This window comes from Scyliorhinus canicula, unplaced genomic scaffold (genome assembly GCF_902713615.1).
Source record: "Scyliorhinus canicula unplaced genomic scaffold, sScyCan1.1, whole genome shotgun sequence".
Lineage (NCBI taxonomy): Eukaryota > Metazoa > Chordata > Chondrichthyes > Carcharhiniformes > Scyliorhinidae > Scyliorhinus > Scyliorhinus canicula.
The window spans coordinates 3,410,567-3,435,272 of record NW_024055461.1 but is presented as its reverse complement, the minus strand read 5'-3'; the positions used below and the strand labels follow the sequence as shown (position 1 = coordinate 3,435,272).

The following is a 24,706-nucleotide window of genomic DNA, read 5'->3' as shown; positions in this document are numbered from 1 at the left end:
CAAAAGTTCAAGGTGGTGTCTGTCTCAAGATCTTTGTTTATCTTAACAGGTTAGAGGGATATGGGGAACAGGTAGAAAGGTGGATTTGACACCAGGAAGAGATCAGACTGAATGGTGGAGCACGCCCAAAGCGCTGAATTGCCTCCCTCTGCTCCTAATTCCTATGTTCTATCTCCCTCTTAATGGTCCCAGTATAGAACAGCACAGAACAGGCCCTTCGGCCCTCGATGTTGTGCCAGGCAATGATCACCCTACTCAAACCCACGTATCCATCCTATACCCGTAACCCAACAACCCCCCCCAAACTTACTTTTTAGGACACTACGGGCAATTTAGCATGGCCAATCCACCTAACCCGCACATCTTTGGACTGTGGGAGGAAACCGGAGCACCCGGAGGAAACCCACGCACACACGGGGAGGACGTGCAGACTCCGCACAGACAGTGACCTAGCCGGGAACCTGGGACCCTGGAGCTGTGAAGCATTTATGCTAACCACCATGCTACCGTGCTGCCCTAGTTTCCTTTTAAAAATGATTGTTGACAAAGATACAAACTTCTTCAAAAGAATACTTTCAATTTATTCATCTCATTTACACTTTCCTTTCACTGGAACGTACATTAATACCAGACTGAGATGTTACATTGAATTACATTCATTTGCTGCTGTGATTTTCCTGTCTCTTTCCCTATCCTCACTCACTCACTTCTCAATCTGACACATCTCATTAATTCCCATCCTCTCTCATTGATGAGCTCTGGATAAACATTCCTGTCCACTACAACATGCTCAGAAAACCCTTTAGATCAGAAATCCAACATCCCCATTTAATTCCAGGCATTAATATATTTTGTTTATTTTTCACTTTAACCCATTATAAAAGCTCCTGATGTTTTGATGATGTTTTGATGATTTGGGATCATTTCAAAATGATCCCAAATTCAAACAGGATTTCTACCAGACATCCTTCAAGGCTGAAGCATATCCTTTGGGAATCAAACATAAACCTTTTCACAGTTGTAATTTTACTGTTTAATTTTTCTCAGTACAGAAGCTGTCAGCATTTTAGATTAAATAACAATTGTTTCCAAACTTCTTCCTCAAACCAATTATTTTTTTAATTTTTGCTCTTTATGTACACCACTCTTCTTTAACAATGAATGAACGGTGTTTTGAGTGTCTGGCGAACTCTCAGCAGGGAGAGGGTACTGCTTCATGGGACACTGTGTCGGTCCGCTAATATCTTCGAGTTTAGACACGTCTCCATGACCACGTTTATGGGTTGTGAATACACCCGGCACAGATTCAAGAACTGCCGGGACCTCAGGATCATCAGCGGTGACTGGTTCACACTCTGCTGCACAGCCTGGGAAAACCTGGAGTTCACCCTTCATGTGGTCAGAGTGAGGATTGGAGATGATGGTGATGGGGGAGTCAGAGTTGACGAATATTAATTGCTGATGGCCGCCATTGTGGGAATGGTGAAGCAACTCAATCCAGGGCATCGTCATAATGTTAGAAATGCTCAACATGCTGCAGACTCATGGCTGGAGCCCTTTTAGAAAGAGAGTCTTGAAGCTCAGGGAGTGAGAATGGTTTACCTGTCCCAGAGGACAGACAGACGGATGATGCAGAGTGAGAGCTGGTCTCTGTACCTGGTGGCGGTCGTCTCCTCTGAACGTTTAACTGGCAGAAGCCAATGTGTTGAAGTATTACTTTGAAATTATGTTCCTAGCAAAGTAATATTTTTCTCTTGAAAGCCAGTTTTAATCTTTACGGAGTCAAACGGAGTTGGTTTACTGTGGGTCACGAGATCCAATTGTATTCAGCTTAGAAATGACTTTTCCAGCGCCTGTGCTAGAGACATGTCCTTGGAATACAGACCTATCCTGTGTTTGTCAGCCAGCAAACTGCTGTGGAATCTGTCTTCATAAGACCATAAGACAAAGGAGCAGAATTAGGCCATTTGGCCCGTCGAATCTGCCCCATTCTCCTGCCTTCTCCTCATAACCTATGATCCCCGTATTAATCAAGAACCTATTGACCTGGGCTGTTTAGCACAGGGCTGGCTTTGAAAGCAGACCAAGCAGGCCAGCAGCACGGTTCGATTCCCGTAACAGCCTCCCCGAATAGGCGCCGGAATGTGGCGACTAGGGGCTTTTCACAATAAATTTATTTGAAGTCTACTCGTGACAATAAGCGATTTTCATTTCATTTCATTCATTGATCTCTGTCTTAAAGATACTCAGTGATTTGAGCTCCACAGCCTTTTGCAGCAAAGAGTTCCATAGGTTCACCACCTTCTGGCTGAAACAATTCTTCCTCATCTTTTTTTCTGCTTTTTTTTACATTTAGTGTACCCAATTCATTTTTTCCAATTAAGGGGCAATTTACCGTGGCCAATCCACCTAACCTGCACATCTTTGGGTTGTGGGGGCGAAAGCCACGCAAACACGGGGAGAATGTGCAAACTCCACATGGACAGTGACCCAGAGCCGGTATCGAACCTGGGACCTCAGCGCTGTGAGGCAGCAGGGTGACTGCGCCACCTGCTGCCCTTCTTCCTCATCTCTAAAGATCATACCTTCAATCTGAGGCTGTGCCCTCTGGTTGTAGTTCTCCTACAAGTGGAAACATCCTCTCCCCCTCCATTCTGCTGAGACCTCTCAGTATCCTGTAAGTTTCAAGAAGATCCCACCCTCATCCTTCGAAACCTTAGATTATTAGACGGTGATTTCTTACAGTCCAGTACTTGAATTGAACGTGTCACCATTCCCGTGCTCAGGGGCATCTGTTCCAGACGGGAAGGGTAACATTTAGAGACTCTCGATTCTCTGCCAATTCCCATTCCCCTTCTTTCTGGTGGATAATGGAGGTGTCACTGTGTGTAATGTACAAACCAGTAAGAATTGTCAGCAACGATCAATCAGCACTTTCTAATTGGAGATGTTCATCAGTATAATCTTCCAGATATTGGAGAATAAATGTTGCATCAAAGATCAATTTTACAAGTGAAATAAAAGTTCATCTAAACTAATTTCTGATGAATGTTGCTGAATTATAGGGAAGGTCACACACAGCGGAACTGCAGCCCCAGGAACACAACCAGCCCAGTTACAGGGAGTATCAAAACAGCAGAAACAAACATGAACTGTCAGCTTGAGCTTGTTTCAGTGCTGGGTGTGATTAAGAGAAGAATCCAATCTCTGCAATCGCTTGTGAATTAGTTGGTGTGCCAAAAGGTTGGACGAATTAATTAAACTCTTCCCACATTCGGAGCAGGTGAATGGACTCTCTCCGGTATGAACACGTACGGGTAATGAGGTGTGATGAACTCCGGAACCTCTTTCCACAGTATGTGCAGCTGAATGGTCTCTCCTCGATGTGAGTTTGTTGGTGTGACAGGAGGCAGGATGAATCGGTAAATCCTTTTCCACATGCGGACCAGGTGAATAGTCTCTCCCCAGTGTGAACCCGCTGGTGTATTAGTAGCTGGGATGGCCGACTGAATCCCTTCTTACACACAGAGCAGGTGAACAGCCTCTCCCCAGTGTGAATTTGCTTGTGCGTCAGCAAGTTGGATGATTTTGTGAATCCAACCCACACAAGGAGCAGGTGAACAGCCTCTCCACTGTGTGAACTTGCCGATGCGTAATGAGGGTGCCTGACTGAAGCTCTTTCCACAGAAAGTGCAGCTGAATGGTTTCTCCTGAGTGTGAATGAGCTGGTGTGACTGGAGACTGGATAACTTGGTGAATCCCTTGCAACACACAGAGCAAGTGAAAGGTCTCTCCCCGCTGTGACTGCGTCGATGCGTTTCTGGCGTGGATGGGCATTTGAATCCCGTCCCACAGTCACGACATTTCCACGGTTTCTCCGTTGTGCAGGTGTCCTTCTGTCTGTCCAGGTTAGATGATCAGAGGACAGGGAGGGAGAAAACTGGGAGTGGAGGAAAGAAATGGTGCAGATGGTGAGATGGGTTTGGATTTCAGCCCAGGGAGGAGGGAGAGTGTGTGGGACGGTGATTTACAGCTATGGGGGAACAAGAGAGAAAAAAATGTCCTGATGCAATCTCTTTCAGAGATCACACAGAACAGGTGTATGGTTTCTCCCCACTCTGAATGGTGTGATGTTTTTTCAGGCTGTGTAACTGGTTAAAGCACTTTTCAGTCAGTTCACTGGAACACTCTCATTCAGCTTCGTGTGCATCTCAATGCTTTTCCTGCGACATTGATGTTTTAAATATTTTTTTCAGATGGTACAATTGTTTCTCATTCCACATTGATATTCAGGTCCTGATGCAATCTCTTTCAGAGATTGTTCCATTACAGTTTCCTCGCTCAATCTATAAAAGGAATTTACAAAAGTCATCACTGTCAGACCAGGATAGAAATTCTGAACAGACAATTCTAGTTTCTCTGGAACATTTTTTCCTCTCTTGTTCCCCCAAAGCTGTAAATCCCCGTCCCACACACTCTCCCTCCTCCCTGGGCTGAAATCCAAACCCATCTCACCATCGGGGCAGCAGGGTAGCATGGTGGTTAGCATAAATGCTTCACAGCTCCAGGGTCCCAGGTTCGATTCCCGGCTGGGTCACTGTCTGTGTGGAGTCTGCACGTCCTCCCCCTGTGTGTGCGGGTTTCCTCCGGGTGCTCCGGTTTCCTCCCACAGTCCAAAGATGTGCGGGTTAGGTGGATTGGCCATGCTAAATTGCCCGTAGTGTCCTAATAAAAAAAAGTAAGGTTAAGGGGGGGTTGTTGGGTTACGGGTATAGGGTGGATACGTGGGTTTGAGTAGGGTGATCATGGCTCGGCACAACATTGAGGGCCGAAGGGCCTGTTCTGTGCTGTACTGTTCTATGTTCTATGTTCTATCTGCACCATTTATTTCCTCCACTCCCAGTTTTCTCCCTCCCTCTCCTCTGCCTGGGGTCAGTTCTCCAGCTCCTGTCTGCAGACTGACAATAAAATCAATGGGTCTTATTGGGGGTTTGGGGCCTCCAGCGGGTGTTTGTGAATCCTTCCCGCCCACCTGCCAGGGTTTCCTTCTTTGCCAGAGATCAGAGTCCTCATTGATTTGAGTGTAAAGTGTGAGCTCTTATTTATTATCCCCTCTTCCCCATCCTCTGATGTGAACCACCTTCCAGTGTCTGAAGCAGGATAAAAGCAAATTACTGTGGATGCTGAAATTTGAAACGAAAGGGAAAATACTGGAAAATCTCAGCAAGTCTGGCAGCATCTGTAGGGAGAGAAAAGAGCTAACGTTTCGAGTCCGATGACTCTTTGTCAAAGCTAACAGACAGAGAGAGTGGGAAATATTTATACTGTGGAGTGAGAATGAAAGATGAGTCATAGCCACAGGAACCGAGGGAAACCGGCTGCTAATGGCCACAGATACCAAGGGGAAAGAGATACCAAGGGGCAGTCCCCAGAGAGGACAAAATATGTGAAAGGTCAAACAGCAGGGAAACTAACATCAGAAGATGAACTGTTGGTGTGGGGGGGAGGGGAAGGGGGAAGCAAAGAGGAGAAAGGTGCAGGAAAGAAATAAATGGTAAAAGACAGTTAAAATGAAATTAAAACAAATGGGTTGAGGTGGGGCTGACCATCTGAAGTTGTTGAATTCGATGTTCAGGCTGGAAGGCTGTAGCGTGCCTAACCGGAAGATGAGATGTTGTTCCTCCAATTTGCGTTGCGCTTCACTCGAACAGTGCAGCAGGCCAAGAACAGACATGTGGGCATGGGAGCAGGGTCTTTTGTTAAAATGGCAAGCAACAGGAAGGTCAGGATCCTGAATGCGCACAGACCGAAGATGCACAGCAAAGCGATCACCCAGACTGCATTTGGTCTCTCCGATCTAGAGGAGACCACATTGGGAGCAACGAATGCAATAGACCAGATTGAAAGAGGTGCAAGTGAAACGCTGCTTAACCTGGAATGAGTGTTTTGGGCCTGGAATGTTAAGCATGGAACAGGTAAAGGGGCAGGTGTTACACCTTCTGCGATTGCATGGGAAGGTGCCACGGGTGATGGGAGAGGTACTGAGTATGGTGGAGGAGTGGACTAGATTGTCTTGGAGAGAACGGTCTCTGTGGAATGCTGATGGAGGGAGTGAAGGGAAGATGTGTTTGGTGGTGGCATCATGCTGGAGTTGGCGAAAATGGCGGAGGATTATGCTTTGCATACGGAGGCTGGTGGGATGAATTGTGAGAACGAGGGGGACTCTATCCTTGTTCTGGGAGGGAGTGGAGGAGGCTAGGGTTGTGGCGTGGGAGATGGACCGCACACTGTTGAGGGCCCTGACCACAACTGTAGGTGGGAAATCACGGTCGAGGAAGAAGGAACACATTTTCAAAGCCCCATTTTGGAAAGTGGCATCGTCAGAACAAATGCGATGGAGGCGAAGGAGTTGAGAGAAAGGGATGGAGTCCTTACAGGGTGTAGGGTGTGAAGAGCTGTAGTCCAGATAGCTGTGGGAGTCAGTGGGCTTGTAGTGGATATTAATGGATAGTCTATTGCCGGAAATGGCAGAAAGATCAAGGAAAGGAAGGGAAGTATCTGAGATTGTCCAGGTGAAAGTGATGGAGGGGTGGCAACTGGAAGCGAAGTTGATGAATTTTTCCAGGTCCGGGCGAGAGCATGACGCGGCACCAAAATAGTCATCAATGTATCGGTAAAGGAGTTGTGGCAGGGGGCCCGGATAGGCCTGGAACAAGGAATGTTCCACATACCCCATAAAAAGGCAAGCATAGCTAGGACCCATGCGGGTACCCATTGCTACACCTTTGATTTGGAGAAAGTGAGATGAGTTAAAGGAGAAGTTGTTGAGAGATAGAACGAGTTCAGCCAGGCGGAGGAGAGTGGTGGTGGATGGGGATTGTCCAGGTCTCTTTTCGAGAAAGAAGCGAAGGGCTCTCAGGCCATCCTGGTGTGGGATGGAGGTGTAGAGGGATTGCACATCCATGGTGAACAGAATGCGGTTAGGGTCCACGAACTGGAAGCTGTCAATATGACGCAGGGCATCAGAGGAATCCCGGATGTAGGTGGGGAGGGAATGGACCACAGGAGTGAGGATGGAGTCAAGATAAGAGGCAATAAGTTCGGTGGGGCAGGAGCATGCTGACACAATGGGCCTGCCGGGACAGTCCTTTTTGTGGATTTTGGGAAGTAGGTAAAAGCGGGCTGTCCAGGGTTGGGGGACTATGAGATTGGAAGCCGTAGGGGGAAGGCATCCGGAGGAAATGAGGTCACTAACGGTGTTGGAGATAATGGTTTGATGTTCAGTGGTATGGGCATGGTCCAGGGGGAGGTAAGAGGAAGTATCGGAGAGTTGGTGCTCAGCCTTTGCGAGGTAGAGGTCAGTGCGCCAGACGACAACAGCACCCACTTTGTCGGCAGGTTTGATGACAAAGTCGGGGTGAGACCTGACAGAGTGAAGAGCAGAAAGTTCAGAAGAAGCGAGGTTGGAATGGGTGAGGGGGGCAGAAAAATTAAGACGGCCAATGTCCCGTCGACAGTTCTCAATGAAAAGATCGAGGGCAGGTAATTGTCCCGGCCGGGGGTGGGGGAGTCCACTTGCAGGCAGAATGTTGGAGGCACATGAAAGGATCAGTGGAATGGGGGGGGGGGGGGGGGGGGATTCTTGCTCAAAGAAGTGGGCACGGAGACGAAGGCAACGAAAGAAAAGTTCAACATCATGTCGAGCCCGGAATTCATTGAGGTGGGGACGTAAGGGTACAAAGCTGAGACCTTTGCTGAGAACAGCACACTCAGCCTCAGAGAGGGGCAGGTCAGTGGGTATGATGAAAACGTGGCAAGGGGTGGGATTGGGAAAAATGGGGTACGAGGGATTGGGATTGGTGGAGGGCCTGGGATGGGCAGCGGTGTTGATACTGGGAGAAATGGAGAACGAGGGATTGGGACTGATTGAGAAATGGTAAGTCTCCCCCACGGGGATTTCAACTTAAATTTCACCCTGCATGTAACCTCCAGGATTACAGGTACCACCAGGATATACAACATTCTTCCAACTGCTGCTCTCGCTGCATCCTGAAAGCCACACTCAGTGCCATGCGGCGCCACATGAAGACACTCGACATCTCTCTCCAGCAGCACCATCTTACTCTCTTTCAAAGTTGTCCCTGTCCCCAGTTTCATTTCATCCTTCGCATCATTCGACGTCTTAATAGGAATCTTTTCCTGTTTCTTACAGATGGTAAGGAACGCAAGCTTCAGCTCATCAACACCACAGCCCATCCCAGGTCCTCCACCAGTCCCAATCCCTCATACCCTATTCCTCCCAGTATCAACACCGCTGCCCATAGGGGCTGTTTAGCACAGGGCTAAATCGCTGGCTTTGAGAGCAGACCAAGCAGGCCAGCAGTACGGTTCGATTCCCGTAACAGCCTCCCCGATCAGGCGCCGGAATGTGGCGACTAGGGGCTTTTCGCAGTAACTTCATTTGAAGCTTACTCGTGACAATAAGCGATTTTCATTTCATTTCAATTCATCCCAGGCCCTCCACCAGTCCCAAGCTATGGGCCAAGTGCAGGTAAATGGGATTAGGTCGACAGGTCAGGTGTTTTGTATGTGTTGGTGCAGACTTGATGGCCCAAAGAGCTTCTTCTACACTGTGTGATTCTGTGATTATGGCAGATCAATTCTGAAGATGTCATGTTGGGTTCAAAACACTTTTAATTTCCACAGATGCTGGTCGACCTGCTGAGATTTTGCAGCACATTTTGCCTATATTTGAGTCAGCCTTGTGCACTATTCAACCACTGGGATGAGTGTGTCTGAGAAGTAACCAGCTGGAAAACGCTTTCGCTTCGTCTCCTGCAATACGACAGCGTCAGACACACATTGTTTTGACTCAGACAGCAGGACAGTGGAATTAATTGGATAGATCTTCCCACGAGTCAGTACAGGCATAATGGGCTGAGTGGTTTCCATCTATGCTCTATCATTCTAAAAAACCAGTGATTATTCAGATAGAGAGCGAAAGCAAGAAGAATCAGTGACGGTGGAATTAAACACAACCAGAGCCAACATCTCTTGAGGAAGGGAGTGGAAAAAAGCTTTAAAAGCTGAGTGTCTTCCAACAGGTGGTTTAAATCACTTTGAGAAATTAAATATAGCAGAGCGCAAATTCACTCGGATTTATGTGTATGTGTTTTCAATTATTGCATTTCAAACGGTTAATAAAATGATCTTCTGTTTCCTTTTTGGATATTCAATGGCGCTGCTGCTACCCAACATTCCTTGCGGGTGTCAATATGTCCTATTCAGACGACAGGAAGCGAATGCGCACGCGCCGTTCTGGAGGGTCTCTGGAGCATGCGCAGTATCATTTTGCTGAGCCCTGCGTGGGAGTGTTTGTGCCGCGGGTGAGAGTCGGTCAGGCGGAGGGAGGAATGGGCTCCCCGGGGGTAGCGGAGATTTGGGGCCGCATTCCAGCTGGGAAAGCTTCAGAAAGACTTTGTTTAGGCAGTAAGCTCCGAATAAGAGCCTGCAGGGCTTGAGTTAGCAGCTCAGGGCCTTTTCCCAGGAACAGGTCAACGGTGAACGGCCCCCACCTCATTTCAGCGGGAAGTATATGGAATGCGAGGCCATGTTGGTGATGTCACAGAGTGGGCGGCGCTTCAGGATACCTGTGACCAGGAGAAAAAATCATTCACATGATTGATTTATTCAGATTCTACCCACACCGGTGCAGGGGACCAGCCTGGTTAACTATCATTTAAGGAGACGTGGGTGTCGCTGGTTAGGCCAATATTTATTGCCCATTCCTAGTTGCCTTTCAGAAGATGCTGGCGAGCTGCCTTCTTGAACTGCTGCAGTTGTTCCATGAGGTGTTGATACACCCATGTAGGTACACCCACATTGCTGTAAGAGATGGAGTTAAGGACTGCCATCTTCAGAGGGACAAAGAGCTGCAAATCCAGTTGGGTTTTTATGACAATTCAACAGTTTTCCAAGTGCCGGCCCCACAAATGACCAGATTCATTCAGCTCAATTTCACAACCTACCTTTGTGTTTTTGTGGGTTCTCTCTCACTCCCTTTTTTCTCTTTTAAATCAATTTCACAGGATATCAGAAGATGAGGATTTGGAGACAGAAAACTAAAGTCAAACAGCACATCAGGATCAGATCGAGCCTCCCAACTTAGGGATTTTGAACATGGAAGGAAAAAGCACTATTCACAGTGGGGAGAAACCATACACGTGTTCTGTGTGTGGGCGAGGCTACAGCCGATCAACTGGCCTGTCAAAACACAAACGCTTGTCGCACGGGGAGAAACCGTGGAAATGTGGAGACTGTGGGAAGGGATTAAGATCCCCGTCTGACCTGGAAACTCATCGGCGCAGTCACACCGGGGAGAAACCCTTCACCTGCTCCGTGTGTGGAAAAGGATTCTCTCAGTTCTGCCACCTGCTGACACACCAGCGAATTCACACTGGAGAGAGGCCATTCATCTGCTCCAAGTGTGGAAAGGGATTCACTCAGTCATCCCACCTGCTGACACACCAGAGAGTTCACACTGATGAAAGACCTTTTAAATGCTCAGACTGTGGGAAGTGCTTTAAAAGTACCAGGGAGCTGATGTACCATCAGCGTCTTCACACTGACGAGAAACCGTTCCGGTGCTCTCACTGCGGGACTAGGTTCAAACAATCATCTGTCCTCATTATACATCAGCGAATTCACACTGGGGAGAGACCGTTCACCTGCTCTGTGTGTGGGAAGGGATTCACTCAGTCATCTGACCTACTGTCACACAGATGGGTTCACTCTGGGGAGAAGCCATTTACCTGCACTGAGTGTGGGAAGGGATTCACTCGATCATCCATCCTGCTGAAACACCAGAGCCTTCACAATGAGGAGAGATCCACTCTTGTGCTCCAAGTGAAGGAATGAATTCATTCAGCCATCCTTCCAGAATACTGTGTTCACACTGAGGAGAGACAGGTTCAATGCACAGATTGAAGGATGTGTTGTAGGTTCCCAGGAACTGATGTCCCATCAACATGTTCACACTGATGAGAGATCAATCACCTACGCTCACTGTGGGACTGGGTTCACTATTCACCTGACTGTACACCAGCAAATTCACATTGGGGCGAGGTAGTGCACCCAGTCTGAAAGTGGGAATGGATTTGATTAGTTATCCCACATCCGGAGTCACCAGCGAGTTCACAGCTAACTACACTGATTGGATTTTACTGATAATCAGATCTCGGATTGAACTGGGTCTGTCTCTGCTGATCATCATCAGCCCAGTTATAGTGTTTATTATTCTGGATAAAAGTCAAATCAATCATCTTTGTGTTCAATACAGTCAATTCGGGGACACGTCATCTGGGGGGGCAGCTGCATTTTTGCACGGCCTGGCACCACTCATCCTTTAATCCTCTTCTTTTAAAAAAAATAAATTTACAGTATCCAATTCATTTTTTCCAATTAAGAAGCAATTTAACGTAGCCAATCCACCTACCTTGCAAACGTTTGGGTTCTGGGGGCGAAACCCACGCAAATATAGGAGAATGTGCAAACTCCACATGAACAGTGACCCAGAGCCAGGATCGAACCTTGTGCCTCGGCTCCGTGAGGCAGCAGTGCTAACCACTGCGCCACCGTGCTGCCCTTCATTATCCAGATGCACAAGCCATAATTATTTGATCCTGACTTGTATGATCTGTGTTATGTTCCAGGAACAAAGAACAAAGAAAATGACAGCACAGGAACAGGCCCTTTGGCCCTCCCAACCAGTGCCGATCCAGATCCTTTATCTAAACCTGTTGCCTATTTTCCAATGTCTACTTCTCTCTGCTCCCCACCCGTTCATATATCTGTCCAGATGAATCTTATATGATGCTATCATACCCGCCTCTACCACCTCCGCTGGCATTCCATGCTGCTGACCTTGTTCTGCATTACAAACCAGCTGTTTAGCCCACTGTGCTAAACCAGCCCCTCCTCGGTAATTGTTTACAGGTGTTTCGGGACGACGACATGGCGGAGGTGCAGGGGCTTCGGGGGAACTCTGGATGGATTCAGATTGTTGCTCCATGATCCTTGGAGGCTGTGGCCTGTCCAATCTCCCTGGATGGTTATATTATTCTGCAGTTCATCATTAAGCCTGATCTTTGTTCCTCTGTGACTTTACTCCTGATTTTGTGTTATTGCCTTTTATCCCCGAAAGGGTGTATGATATATGAGCAGTGAGGTGTTGTTGCCTGTTACCCTGTGAAAATAACACTGAGATGGTTGTAGGACATGAGGGTTGTGCAGTATTTACCTGTGTTTTCTATGTGCTGTAATCCTTGCTTTTACACTGAGGAGTGAGGTCTGTTCTGTCGTGAGCCTTGGCAGGGTGTAGAATCCTTGGTTGCTTTATGGAGCAGAGCGTGCACCATAGGGCCATGTTCATGGCTTTATCCTGAGATCCCCCACACTTTTTCCTTTTGTTCTCCGCGTGAAGGGATGCACTGACCATGTCAATTATAATCTGAACCGATTGTATGAATATTTGCTGTGTGTGTATATTATATATTATATGGAATAATGATCACTTTACTGAACTTGATTTGGGGGATTTGTTGCATCTTGTGGTTGAATTTAAAATATCCCCCTTCGGACAAAAGGTTTTGTGAATTATTTCTGTACTTTTTCTTTATTTTGGGGTTAAAGAATGTTGACTGGATCCTGTAAAGGTGCAGACAGATCTCTGATCTGAGAAAAATGCTTTACAAAGTGTCCCTGGCACCTCATTCTGATTGGAATTGGGGGAAAGTCTGTTTTGGAGCAAACCTCAGCGGGGTATGGAAATCTTATCCGAGATTTTCTTTAGGTGTATGAGCGATCGCTACATGTGAAGGCGTGTACCATTTTACCCTGTTTTCATGGCTTTATCCTCTTCTCCCTTTCTCCAGTTTATCCATTCACCGTTTCCCCCGGTATAAACGGAGGCACCAAGTTTCATCCTGTCTTTTTCTGTATTCATGCACACTGAAGGATTGCTGTACTGTACCAGTTGAGGGTTTGTTGTTTTATTTGTAAAAACAGAAAAACTCTTAATAAAAATATATATTAAAAAAGTGACCCAGTTCGAGATTCTCCAACAAGAGGAAACATCCTCTCCACTTCCACCCCTTAGGATATTATATGTTTCAATCTTACTTAAGCTCCACAGGATACAAGCCTGAGCCTGTCCAACCTTTCCTCACAAGCCCATTGCTTAATACCTGCACCTCGACAGTATTGGGTCAGATTAATGAAGATCACCTGGTGAAGAACGACACAAGGTTCAGGAGTAAGAAAGCTCTCCATGTTTCGGTTTGGTGATGTCAAGACGTTGAAGTCACTGAAATAATGTTGATTTGATGTAAAATAGCTTAAATAAGGCAGTTTACTGGGACTAGTGTAGTCTCTGGTGAGATATCTTGACTGTTGAGTGACCCTTCCATGAACAAGGTACAAATGCAACTGAACATGGAGCAAGATAAGGCAATTGGTTTTAGAAAGTCAGTGGATCTGAAGTTTACTCCATCAGGATATTATCGTATCCCTTAACAATACCTAACATTTTGTTTTTTAGTATTTGAGAAGGCTTAATAGCATCAGCTGATAAGTATAGAGAAAACATTTGTCTCAAAGCTGCAAACAAACTGCTCACCTTCGTCATCGAAGATGAAAAATCCTGCTAAAAGGTATGGGGTTGGTTGATGCATATAAAAGGCTGTGGCACAATGGCACAGCGGTTAGCACTGCTGCCTCACAGTGCCAGGGACCCGGGTTCAATTGGGTGCCTGTGTGGAGTTTGCACTTTCTCTCCATATCTCCTCCGGGTACTCCCGTTTCCTCCCACAGACCAAAGATGTGCAGGTTAGGTGGATTGGCCTTGCTAAATTGTCCCTTAGTGTTCAAAAGGTTAGGTGGGGTCACTGAGTTACAGGGATCGCGCGGGGGAGTATTCCTAGGTAAGGTCCCTTTCAAAGACTGGTGCACTGTCGGAATTTTAGTCTAAAAGAGATTCGTGCTGAGTGTGAAATCTGCAAAAGGAATGGGAGCACGCCATCACACCCTATTATAAACCTTCCCTTTGTCCGTGATTTTAACGAGGCAGTTGCCATGGATCTAAAGGTATGGGATAAAGACAGAAATATTTTCATTTTAAACTTTAGACTTGGTAACTAAATGGTAACCCGATTTAGTCTTTCGCCAATAATACATGGCAAGGATAAAAAGGTTATTTTCGACAAGTCATGGAGAAATGGACAGGAACTAGATCTGGGGCACCAGCTAAGTATCTGACTGATGATGGCAGCGAATTTACTAATGACGAGTTTGGAGACGTGTATGAAAACATGAACATTTTGGACATGAACATTGCGGAGAAAGTCCTTTCAGCAACGGACTCAGTAAGGGCCTCACGGTAGCATGGTGGTTAGCATCAATGCTTCACAGCTCCAGGGTCCCAGGTTCGATTCCCGGCTGGGTCACTGTCTGTGTGGAGTCTGCACGTCCTCCCCGTGTGTGCGTGGGTTTTCTCCGGGTGCTCCGGTTTCCTCCCACAGTCCAAAGATGTGCGGGTTAGGTGGATTGGCCATGCTAAATTGCCCGTAGTGTAAGGTTAATGGGGGGATTGTTGGGTTACGGGTATACGGGTTACGTGGGTTTAAGTAGGGTGATCATTGCTCGGCACAACATCGAGGGCCGAAGGGCCTGTTCTGTGCTGTACTGTTCTACACGGTGAGCGATGAAATGCTGCAGAAACTCTCAGCTGATCAGCCTAACTGCAAGTTGTGTTTGAAAGCTGCCTAAATGCAGCAGGTTAGCCTGGTTTGAACGTTTTAGATCACTAATCTCCCTGTCTTTATCCACTGCCACTTGCTCAAATCTCTCCTGATGTTTTTCCTTCAATCTTTGTATCTCCTTCTGCCTTTCCTCTTTCGATTTCTTTATCTCCTCCTGTCTTCCGTCTTTAATTTTGATGTGGAGATGCCGGCGTTGGACTGGGGTGAGCACAGTAAGAAGTCTTACAACACCAGGTTAAAGTCCAACAGGTTTGATTCAAACCGGTGATCTCCGGGTAAGCGTTCTCCAAGGCGGTCTTCAGGACACGCGACAACGCAGAATTGCCGAGCAAAAACTTATAGCTAAGTTCCGCACGCATGAGTGCGGCTTCAACAGGGATCTTGGATTCATGTCGCATTACATCCACCCCCCACCATCAGGCCTGGACTTGCAAAATCCTACCAACTGTTTGGGCTTGAGACAATTTACACCTCTTTAACCTGTGATTATCCCTCTCCCTGGATCTGTAACAATTTGATTACCTGCAAATGCCTGCATTCCAAGCATTGTCCAGCATCTCTGACTTTGACTATATAAATGTTTCTGGAACATACCTCGCCATTCACCTGAGGAAGGAGCTGAGCTCCGAAAGCTCGTGTTTGAATCAAACCTGTTGGACTTTAGCCTGGTGTTGTAAGACTTCTTACTGTGCCTTTAATTTTGTGAACTCTTTCTGCCTGTCGCCTTTCAATTTCTTTACTTCCTCCTGCCAATTGCTTTTTTAAAAAAAATTCCTCCGGACTCTCTTTTAATGTTTTATCTCCTCCCGACTTTCCTTTTTTTAATGTCTTCATCTCCTCCTGACTCTCCGCGAGCTGTCCGCGGACGGTCTTTAGGACCTCCTCGGTTCCTACTACTGTAGTTGCGCCAAGCAGCACACTACCGCTATCGCTTTCTCATACTTGAGCGCACGCTTTCCGGGTGCTTTATTCAGGTCCTCCCAACAGGTTTGTCCTATTGCTCCGGGTCCTGTCTCTGTATTCTCACAAAATTCTGCCCATAGGGACCATCCTTTCCTCTTTATATATTCTCAAATTTTCTCCTCCTATATGGGACACTTTGCTACCTGCGAACTCCGGTCGCTCATCTCTGGCCACAGGGAAGGTGTAGGGAGTCGATTGGACTAGGGGTACGGCTTATGGGCTATTTTCCTGTTCCAATCCCTCTGAGTTTGAGTACAAAGTAACAGAATGTACCCTGTTCTCCCTGTTAATAACGCATGCAGTTAGTACAACCCGAAATGAGCGATTTGTCCAATACAGATTACTGTGGTTTCTGATTTTTATTAGGTTTGCGGAATTTTTAGAGAAACAATTGTTACTTCTAATCGCGTCCCTTCTGGTGATGCCAATGTTGTGCCTGCCTAAACCACAGTGTGTCTTAACCGATATACGGCGGACAAATGACTATGAAACTGTTTCATACAATGATTCAATATTTATTCACTATCACACAATTGTTACTGGTAATTGATCACACACACACATACACTTGAGTCAAACTACAAACTGTTATGCACAAGACCTTAACTTCAAAGTGACTAGCAAGTCCCAGACAGATATTGGCCTTTATCTGTATCCCGAATCTTGTGGTCCTCAATGTTCAGTCCTTGGTCTGGTCTGTCCCTGGCTCTGGTCCTCCTTCAGTTGGTCGGATGATGGTCTACTTCGCCGACCAGTGGAAGTCACCGTTGTTGGTTATTGCTGCAGAGAGATTCTAAAGTTGTGCAGAATCTTTTAAACCTGCTTGAATTTCCTCCCCTTTGGAGGGTGGTCTCTTGGTCATTTGTCAATCAATTGATGAGGGATCAATCAGCCTGATCGATCAAGTCCAATCAGGGGCTGCCACGCCAATTTTGGGGTGGGCACTCAGTGACCATGCCTGGAAGTGTTCGGGGCAGGTAGGCTTGCCAAAGGAATTTAGGTGATGCTGTGTCTGGTAAAGAAGCGTGAATGACAGGACAATTCTATTGTTCCTGGGATGGCCTGGAGATGGCCATTTGCTTATGTTATTTGCATAAACCTGTAAAATCTTTTGAAGTCTGCAAACCCTTTTGCTGCAACTTTGTTTGATCTGTTCTGAAGCCTGCCTGTGCATAAAACATGGCCACTTTTCCCAGCATGCCTTGCTGGACACCATTTTAGTTGGCCACAGAATAGAATGTGAACTGGCACAATACATAAAAATGGATTGGAAAAGTTTCTATGGCTACATAAAAAGGAAAGGTTTGTCTCAGACAAACGTTGTCCATTACAGATGGAGTCAGGAGAATTTAGAATGAGGGATAGAGATCTCTACAGCCACCTCGTTCAACACTCTGGGATGTAGATCATCAGCTTTTGGGGTTTTATTAACTTTCAACCCCATTAATTTCTCCAGTATGACTTTTTCACCAATACTAATCTCTGCCAGTCCCTTGGTTCTCTGGTATTTTGGGGACAATTTCTGTATCTTCCTCTGTGAAGACAGACGCACATTGTTTAGTTTCTCTGCTATTTCCTTACTCCCCATTATAAACTCTCCTGTCTCTGCCTGGAATGGACCCACATTGGTCTTTGCTAATCTTTTCCATTTCACATTCCTGTAGAAACTTTTCCAGTCGGTTTTTATGTTTCTCGCCAGTTTGCTCTCATCAGTTTCTTGGTCCTCCTTTGCTAAATTCTAATGGATCTCATGAATCTTTAACTGTTCTTGTTCTCCACGCCACGGTTACATCACTTTTCCTGTTGGATTTTTATTCCTTGAAGGAATCTATATTTGTTGTATACATGTTGTCAGGTGGTTGTACCTTTAATAAATGAATGTTTATCAAATAGCTGCAGTGATGTCAGTGTGTGGGTGGAGCTGGGCTGTCTGTCTTTCACTTTTGTTTTTGAGCTGGAAGCTGCACTGTGTTTTTGGTTTTGTTTCAGAGATGAAGAGCTGCATTCACAGCAAGAAGATGTTGTGATCTCTCTGCAATCTAAAGATCACTTGTCTTTATTTTAGAAGGTTTTAACTTGTGGATGTTGTTTGGAAATGTATCAAGGGTTATCTATACAATACTGTATCTTTTGTGGGGGGTCAGCATTGGTAGTTGATAAACTGTTTACTGTGTGTTTATAAAATGTTAACTGAATTCATAGAATAAACATTGTTTTGTTTTAAACATACTTTAGCTCTCTGTTACATCACATCTGTAAAGTGGGCCCTCGTGCTCCCCATAAACAAAATCTATTTAAAGTTGTGGGTCAGATGAACTCCATGGTATACTTTGGTGTTCTCTAAACCCTGACCCATAATAAATTAGGGGCTTGTCCGGGATAAAAGTCTATCTTTTGTGATTGGGTTGGCATAGTGAATTCAAAGACAGTGAGGGACGAGCATATTTGTGTGGAATTCTACTCCGTAGGGAGTGTGTTGTGGACAATGGCTCTTTCAGAGGCTCGGACGTTTTTGGGGGTGGAGAAGGTCACACGCAGTACCTTATGAACAGAGACTTAAAGGCTTTTTAGATTTGGCAAAAACATTGCAGTTAGCGTTACCTGACAGCACACTACAAGAAGAGATACTTATGGCGCTAGCTGAGCATTTAAAACCGCCTGAGATACAGTCTGACTCCGTAGAAATGGCAACAATCCAGTTACAAATCAAGCAACTTGAACATGAAAAAGAATTAAAGCAGCTTGAATACGAAATGAGAGAAAAATAGAGAGAAAGGGAGATACAGATCGGGGGAAAGGAGAGAGAAGAAAGAAACAAAGAAAGAATAGCCCCAGCAGAACAAAAAGGAAAAGAGAGGAAAGGGAAGAGAGGGAGTTTGAACTTAAGAAAATGGCCATGAAACATGAGTCAGTTAAAATTGGCGGGTGTAAAGGAAAACATACAGTTGGAGGATGGTGATGAGGACAAAGAGAAAGAGTCTTAGTCGAAGGCTTGGTCGGGGTCTATTTAAATATATTCAAGCATTGCCAAGATTTGATGAGAAGGAGGTAGAAACCTTTTTAATTTCATTTGAGAAGGTGGCTAAACAAATGAAATGGCCACAGGACATGTGGGTATTACTGATTCAAACAAAGCTGGTAGGTAGGACTAGTGAACTGTTTGCATCACTATTAGAGGAGGTATCTGGGACATATGAGGAGGTGCAAAAATCCATCTTTAATGCATGTGAACTAGTGCCTGAAGCCTACACAAGGTTTAGAAATTTAAGGAAAGAACCTGGTCAAACATAGATGGAGTTTGAAAGGATCAAACAGAGTACTTTTTTATAGGTGGATGCAAATAGACCAAATGTATGAAGCTCTCAGAGAAATTATACTTTTGGAAGAGTTTAAAAATCCAATTCCTGATGTAGTGAGAACTCATGTGGAAGAGCAGAGGGTTAAAACTGCGAGGTTAGCAGCAGAAATGGCAGATGATTATAAATTAGTTCATAAGTCAAAGCTTGGATTCCGACATCACTTTCAGCCGGTGAAGGATAGAAACTGGGGAAAAGAGAAATACTCAAGTGGTAGAGGTAAAGGAGATCTGATGGGAGATAATAAGGAGAGTGTACCTCAGATTAAAGGATACGTGGAGGAGAAATGAAAAGTTTCAAATGTTTTCACTGTAATAAACTAGGCCACGTAACGTCACAGTGTTGGTGGTTGAAGAAAAGCATGGGGAAGGCTGATGTGGTAAAACAGGACAAGACAGTGGGGTTTGTTCAAGTGGGAAAGGAAAGACCAAGTGAAGCGAAGGAGGTGCAAAAGATTGTACAGCCTGATCAAGAGGTGATTGATAAGAAGGTGCCAGATCTCTTTAAAGAATTTACTTTGTGTGGGTAAAGTTTACTCATGTGTATCAGGAGGAGCAGGTAAGGAAGTCACAATTTTAAGAGATACGGGAGCTAGTCAATCTTTAATGGTAAGAGATGAGGAGTTATGTAGTTTGGGAAGAATATTGCCAGAAAAGGTGGTAATATGTGGAATTCAGAGTGAGAAGTGTAGTGTTCCATTATATAAGGTAAGGTCCAGTGAAGAGTGGTGAAGGGGTAGTAAGAGCAAGAGAAACTATCTTGTCCAGGAATACAGTTTATCTTGGGTAATGATATAGCTGGATTGGAGGTGGGAGTGATTGATAAGCCAACTGTGATTGATAAGCCAGTGGAAAATCAGACAACTGAAGTGTTGAAGGACGAATAGTCTGGGATTTTTCCGAATTGTGTAGTAACGAGGTCGCAAAGTCACAGGTTAAGACAAGAGGAGAAATCAAAGAGTGAAGATAAAGTCCAAGTTCAATTATCGGAAACGATTTTTGATCAGATGGTTGGAAAAGAACAAGAACAGGTGGAGGATGAGGCAGATATTTTTAGTTCAGAAAAATTGGCAGAGTTACAACAGAAAGATATAGAAATAAAACGGACGTATCTGAAAGCATACACGGAAGAGGAATCTGAGTGTATACTAGAGTGTTATTACCGTAAAAAAGATGTCTTGATGAGAAAATGGAGACCTTTGCATATACAGGCGGATGAAAAATGGGCAGATGGGTATAGAAAGGAGATGTTGTGAGTAGCACATGAGGAACCAGTGGGAGGTCATTTGGGAGTAAGGAAAACTCAAGCTAAAATCCAAAAACATTTTTATTCGCCTGGACTGCAGAAAGATGTAGTTAAATTTTGTCGACCATATCACACATGCCAAGTGATAGAGAAACCTCAAGCAGTGATAAAACCAGCGCCCTTAATACCCATTCCAGCATTTGAGGAACATTTTACAAGGGTCTTAATTGATTGCGTAGGACCGCTTCCTAAAATGAAAAAAGTGGGAATCAATATCTTTTGACTATAATGGATGTGTCTACTATGTTCCCAGAGGCCATTCCAGTACACAATATTACAGCTAGAAAGATTGTGGAGGAGTTACTTAAATTATTTACTAGATATGGACTACCCACAGAAATACTATTGGATCAAAGATCAAATTTTACCATAAGGTTATTCAAAGAAGTTATGGATTGCTTAGGAATAAAACAATTTAAATCAACTGCGTACCATCCAGAATCACAGGGAGCCTTAGAAAGGTGGCATCAGACATTAGAGACAATGTTGAGGACTCATTGTCACGATTATCCAGAGGATTGGGACAAAGGAATTCCATTCGTACTGTTTGCAATTTGCACCTAATGAGTCAACCAAATTCAGTCCTTTTGAACTAATTTTTGATCACGAGGTAAGAGGGCCACTTAAATTGATTAAGGAAAAATTGGTGAGTGAGCAATCGGAACTTACGTTATTGGATTACGTGTCAAATTTTAGGGAATGATTAAATAGAGCAGGGGAATTGCCTAAACAACATTTCAAAGTTGCTCAAAATGTGATGAAACGGGTAGCGGACAAGAAAGCAAAAGTTTGTAGTTTTGCCAGTGGAGATAAAGTTTTGGTATTGTTACCAGTGGTAGGTGAACCCTTAAAAGCAAGGTTTTGTGGACCTTATCAGATTGAAAGGAAATTAAGTGAGGTGAATTATGTGGTAAGAACACCAGATAGAAGGAAAACTCACCGCGTGTCATGTGAATATGCTTAAAAGGTACTTTGAAAGGTTTGTCATCCCTCAAATTAAATTGGAAAACAAGGATGTTCTTAAAAATTGGGATACATTGTTGAGTTACCTTCCAGAGGAAAAACAAACTTTGATGTTCTCTCAACCCTGGCCCATAATAATGTGAAATAAAAGTCGCAAAAATCACAGAGGGCCATAGGCTGCTCTCCTCTTTGACCGAGAGAGAACTGACTGGAGGTGATTTAACCCGAGGGTCAGCACACCTCAGGCGAGGGGCCTGATTGAGAAGGCGGAGCCTTCATGAATAAAGTCAGCCAGTATGGGAGTTGAATCCTCACTGTTGGCTTTGCTCTGCATCACAAACAGTCATCCAGCCAACTGAGCAAACCAACCCCCTTAAATATTAGGTATTCCCTGTACCAATCAGTTTACCAGTCCACCTCAGACAACTTGCCCCTCATACCCTGATAGGTGTCTTCTGTGAGGAACACCCAGATAAATTAAACAAAAGAACCTTGTAACCACCAGGGTCCAGCTCCATGGAAACGTGGCTTTGAGAGGTTTGAAACAGAAATGGAAACTAAATATCTTCAAACTTCCAAACACCCTTTCACTCTGTGATCCTTGTGCAATTTGAAGCGAGGTATTAGCAACAAGGCTCAGAGAGAATCAGCCCACTGGAGGCAAAGTGGTGAGACCAGCCAGTCCAGCAGAAAGAAACCCTCCGACCATCCCCACTGACCACCTGTCAGAATGAACAAAATGCAGTCCTGGCTGTAGAGCAGAAACAATCACAGCCGAATCCAACCTCTGTAATCAATTGTGAAATTGTTGGTATCACAGCAGGTCCGATGAAACAGGCAATCCCGTCTCACATTGAGAGGTGAACGACCTCTCCCCAGTGTGAACTCGCTGGTGTGTCCGCAGGTTGGATAACCGAGTGAATCCCTTCCCACACTGAGAGCAGCCTCTCCCCAGTGTGAACTCGCTGGTGTTTCTGCAGGTGAGATAACCGAGTGAATCCCTTCCCACACTGAGAGCAGGTGAATGGCCTCTCGCCAGTGTGAACTCGCTGGTGTTTCTCCAAACTACACAGTTCAGTAAATCCTTTCCCACACTGAGAGCAGGTGAATGGCCTCTCCCCGGTGTGAATTAACTGATGTCTCAATAGGCGAGATGAATCACAAAATCCTTTTCCACACTGGGAACAGGTGAATGGCCTCTCCCCGGTATGAACTCGCTGGTGTAACTGCAGGTGAGATAACTGAGTGAATCCCTTCCCACACTGACAGCAGGTGAATGGCCTCTCCCCAGTGTGAACTCGCTGGTGCTGCTGCAGGTGGGATAATTGAGTAAATCCTTTCCCACACTGAGAACAGGTAAATGGCCTCTCCCCTGTGTGAATTCGCTGGTGTCTCAATAGGCGGGACGAATCACAAAATCCTTTCCCACACTGAGAGCAGGTGAATGGCCTCTCCCCGGTGTGAACTCGCTGGTGTGACTGCAGGCTGTATACTTCAGTGAATCCTTTCCCACACTGGCAGGAGAACGGCCTCTCCCCAGTGTGAACTCGCTGGTGTTTCTGTAGGGTGGATAATTGATTAAATCCTTTCCCACACTGAGAGCAGGTGAATGGCCTCTCCCCGGTGTGAATTCGCTGGTGTCTCAATAGGCGAGACGAATCACAAAATCCTTTCCCACACTGAGAGCAGGCGAATGGCTTCTCCCCAGTGTGAACTCGCTGGTGTGTCTGCAGGGTGTATACTTCAGTAAATCCTTTCCCACACTGGGAGCAGGAGAACGGCCTCTCCCCAGTGTGAATGCGTCGGTGCGTTTCCAGCTCTGATGGGGCTCGGAATCCCTTCCCACAGTCACCACATTTCCACGGTTTCTCCATGGTTTGGGTTTCGTGTCTCTTCAGATTGGACAATCAGTTGAAGCCTCCTCCACAGACACAACACAGGTATGGTGTCTCCCCGCTGTGAATGTTGTGATTTATTTTCAGGCTGTGTAACTGGTTAAAGCTCTTTCCACAGTAAGTTCACTGGTTCACTGGAACACACTCACTCGGGTGTGTGTGTGTGTATCTCGGTGCTTTTTCAGTCACACTGATGTTTTAAATCTTTAGCTGCCAGTTCGGGCAAACATTTCTCCGAGATTGAAAGGCCGATGATCTTCAGGGTCCAGGGAATCCAGTGACTATCAGATCGTGACGTTTGAGGTTTCTGTCTGTAATTCCTCCTCATCTAGTATCCTGTGAAAACATTTAACAAAATTCATCCCTGTCAGTACAGGACAGAAACACCTCATCTCAGCTTTCTCTCCAATTATCTGCCAGTTTCCCATAACCCTCAACATCCTCATTAATTAGAAATCTGTTGGGGGGGGGGGGGGGGGGCACGTGACACGAAAGCAGCTGCTTTTCCGCAGGTTCTGGCACCACACACCTATAATTCATCACTTACCCTGATTGCCTCGCACTCATTTACATAATCTTTGAATTAATATTTGTTATGATGTCCCTGGAAGGCATCGGAGGTTTGGTCTGGTAGGATTATGCCGGAAAAAGTCAAGAAATCATCGATAAAGCAGCGCAGGTGGATTCAGCGGGGATGGAGCTGCTTTTTCCACATGGTGGCCTGACCCTGGGGAAGTCTCTCGACCCCGCGCTCCCCAAGGCTCCGGGAGGCGGTGAAAATGATGACTGTCGACATTATCCGTGTTATTGACCAGAGGCTGAGTGTGCTGACTCAATATCTGTGAACTCATGAGGCCCAGCTGTAAAACACCATGAAGAGGGTCGATGATCCAGAGAAGAGAATCCTGAACATTCAGCAAGAAGCCTCCTTCACGGAGGCAACAATTTAATCCTTTGAAAACCAGGCGGTGACCTGAGCAGAAGCTGCAGCTTCCCCACAGGACTAAATGGCCGCCATCTTTGTTGCGTACTGACAGCAATGCGCATGCGCACACGCCCTTTAAATTGTGTATTCGCCGCAATGCGCATGCGCACTCGCCATCTTTACTGGGGCAGCAGAGCGCATTCGCCATCATTGATGGGGGCAAACATTTTTAAATGTTTCTTCGTGTCAGAATGTCCATAAAACTGTTTCTCTCTGAGTATTTATACAGCAGAACAATTATATATGTCCACGGCAGTGACAATAATTCGTATTTGTATTGTGCCTTGACCAGAAACGTTACAAAATAACAATTGGCACTGAGCCACAGAGGACGGGCGCGATTCTCCCATATGGGGAGAAATCGTAAGGTTGGCGTCAAATCCGGGCGGGTTTGACGCCAGCCCCCCCCCCCCCCTTCCCGAC

At 45.7% G+C, this 24,706-nt stretch overlaps 1 protein-coding gene and 1 long non-coding RNA gene across 2 annotated transcripts in view; both read right to left on the bottom strand.

Annotated features, from left to right (window-relative positions):
* The window catches only part of LOC119959649, a 30,461-nt gene extending 12,745 nt beyond the window's left edge, over positions 1-17,716 (bottom strand). The window contains exon 1 of the long non-coding RNA XR_005459251.1: positions 17,645-17,716. This is a non-coding gene — a long non-coding RNA (uncharacterized LOC119959649). The remainder of the gene's footprint in view (positions 1-17,644) is intronic.
* Positions 1-24,706, bottom strand: part of LOC119959645 (oocyte zinc finger protein XlCOF6-like) — an 84,610-nt gene that overhangs the window by 45,494 nt on the left and 14,410 nt on the right. Inside the window, exon 3 of the mRNA XM_038787828.1 lies at positions 22,354-23,187. Within this exon, the coding sequence (XP_038643756.1) occupies positions 22,354-23,187 (834 nt within the window). The remainder of the gene's footprint in view (positions 1-22,353; positions 23,188-24,706) is intronic.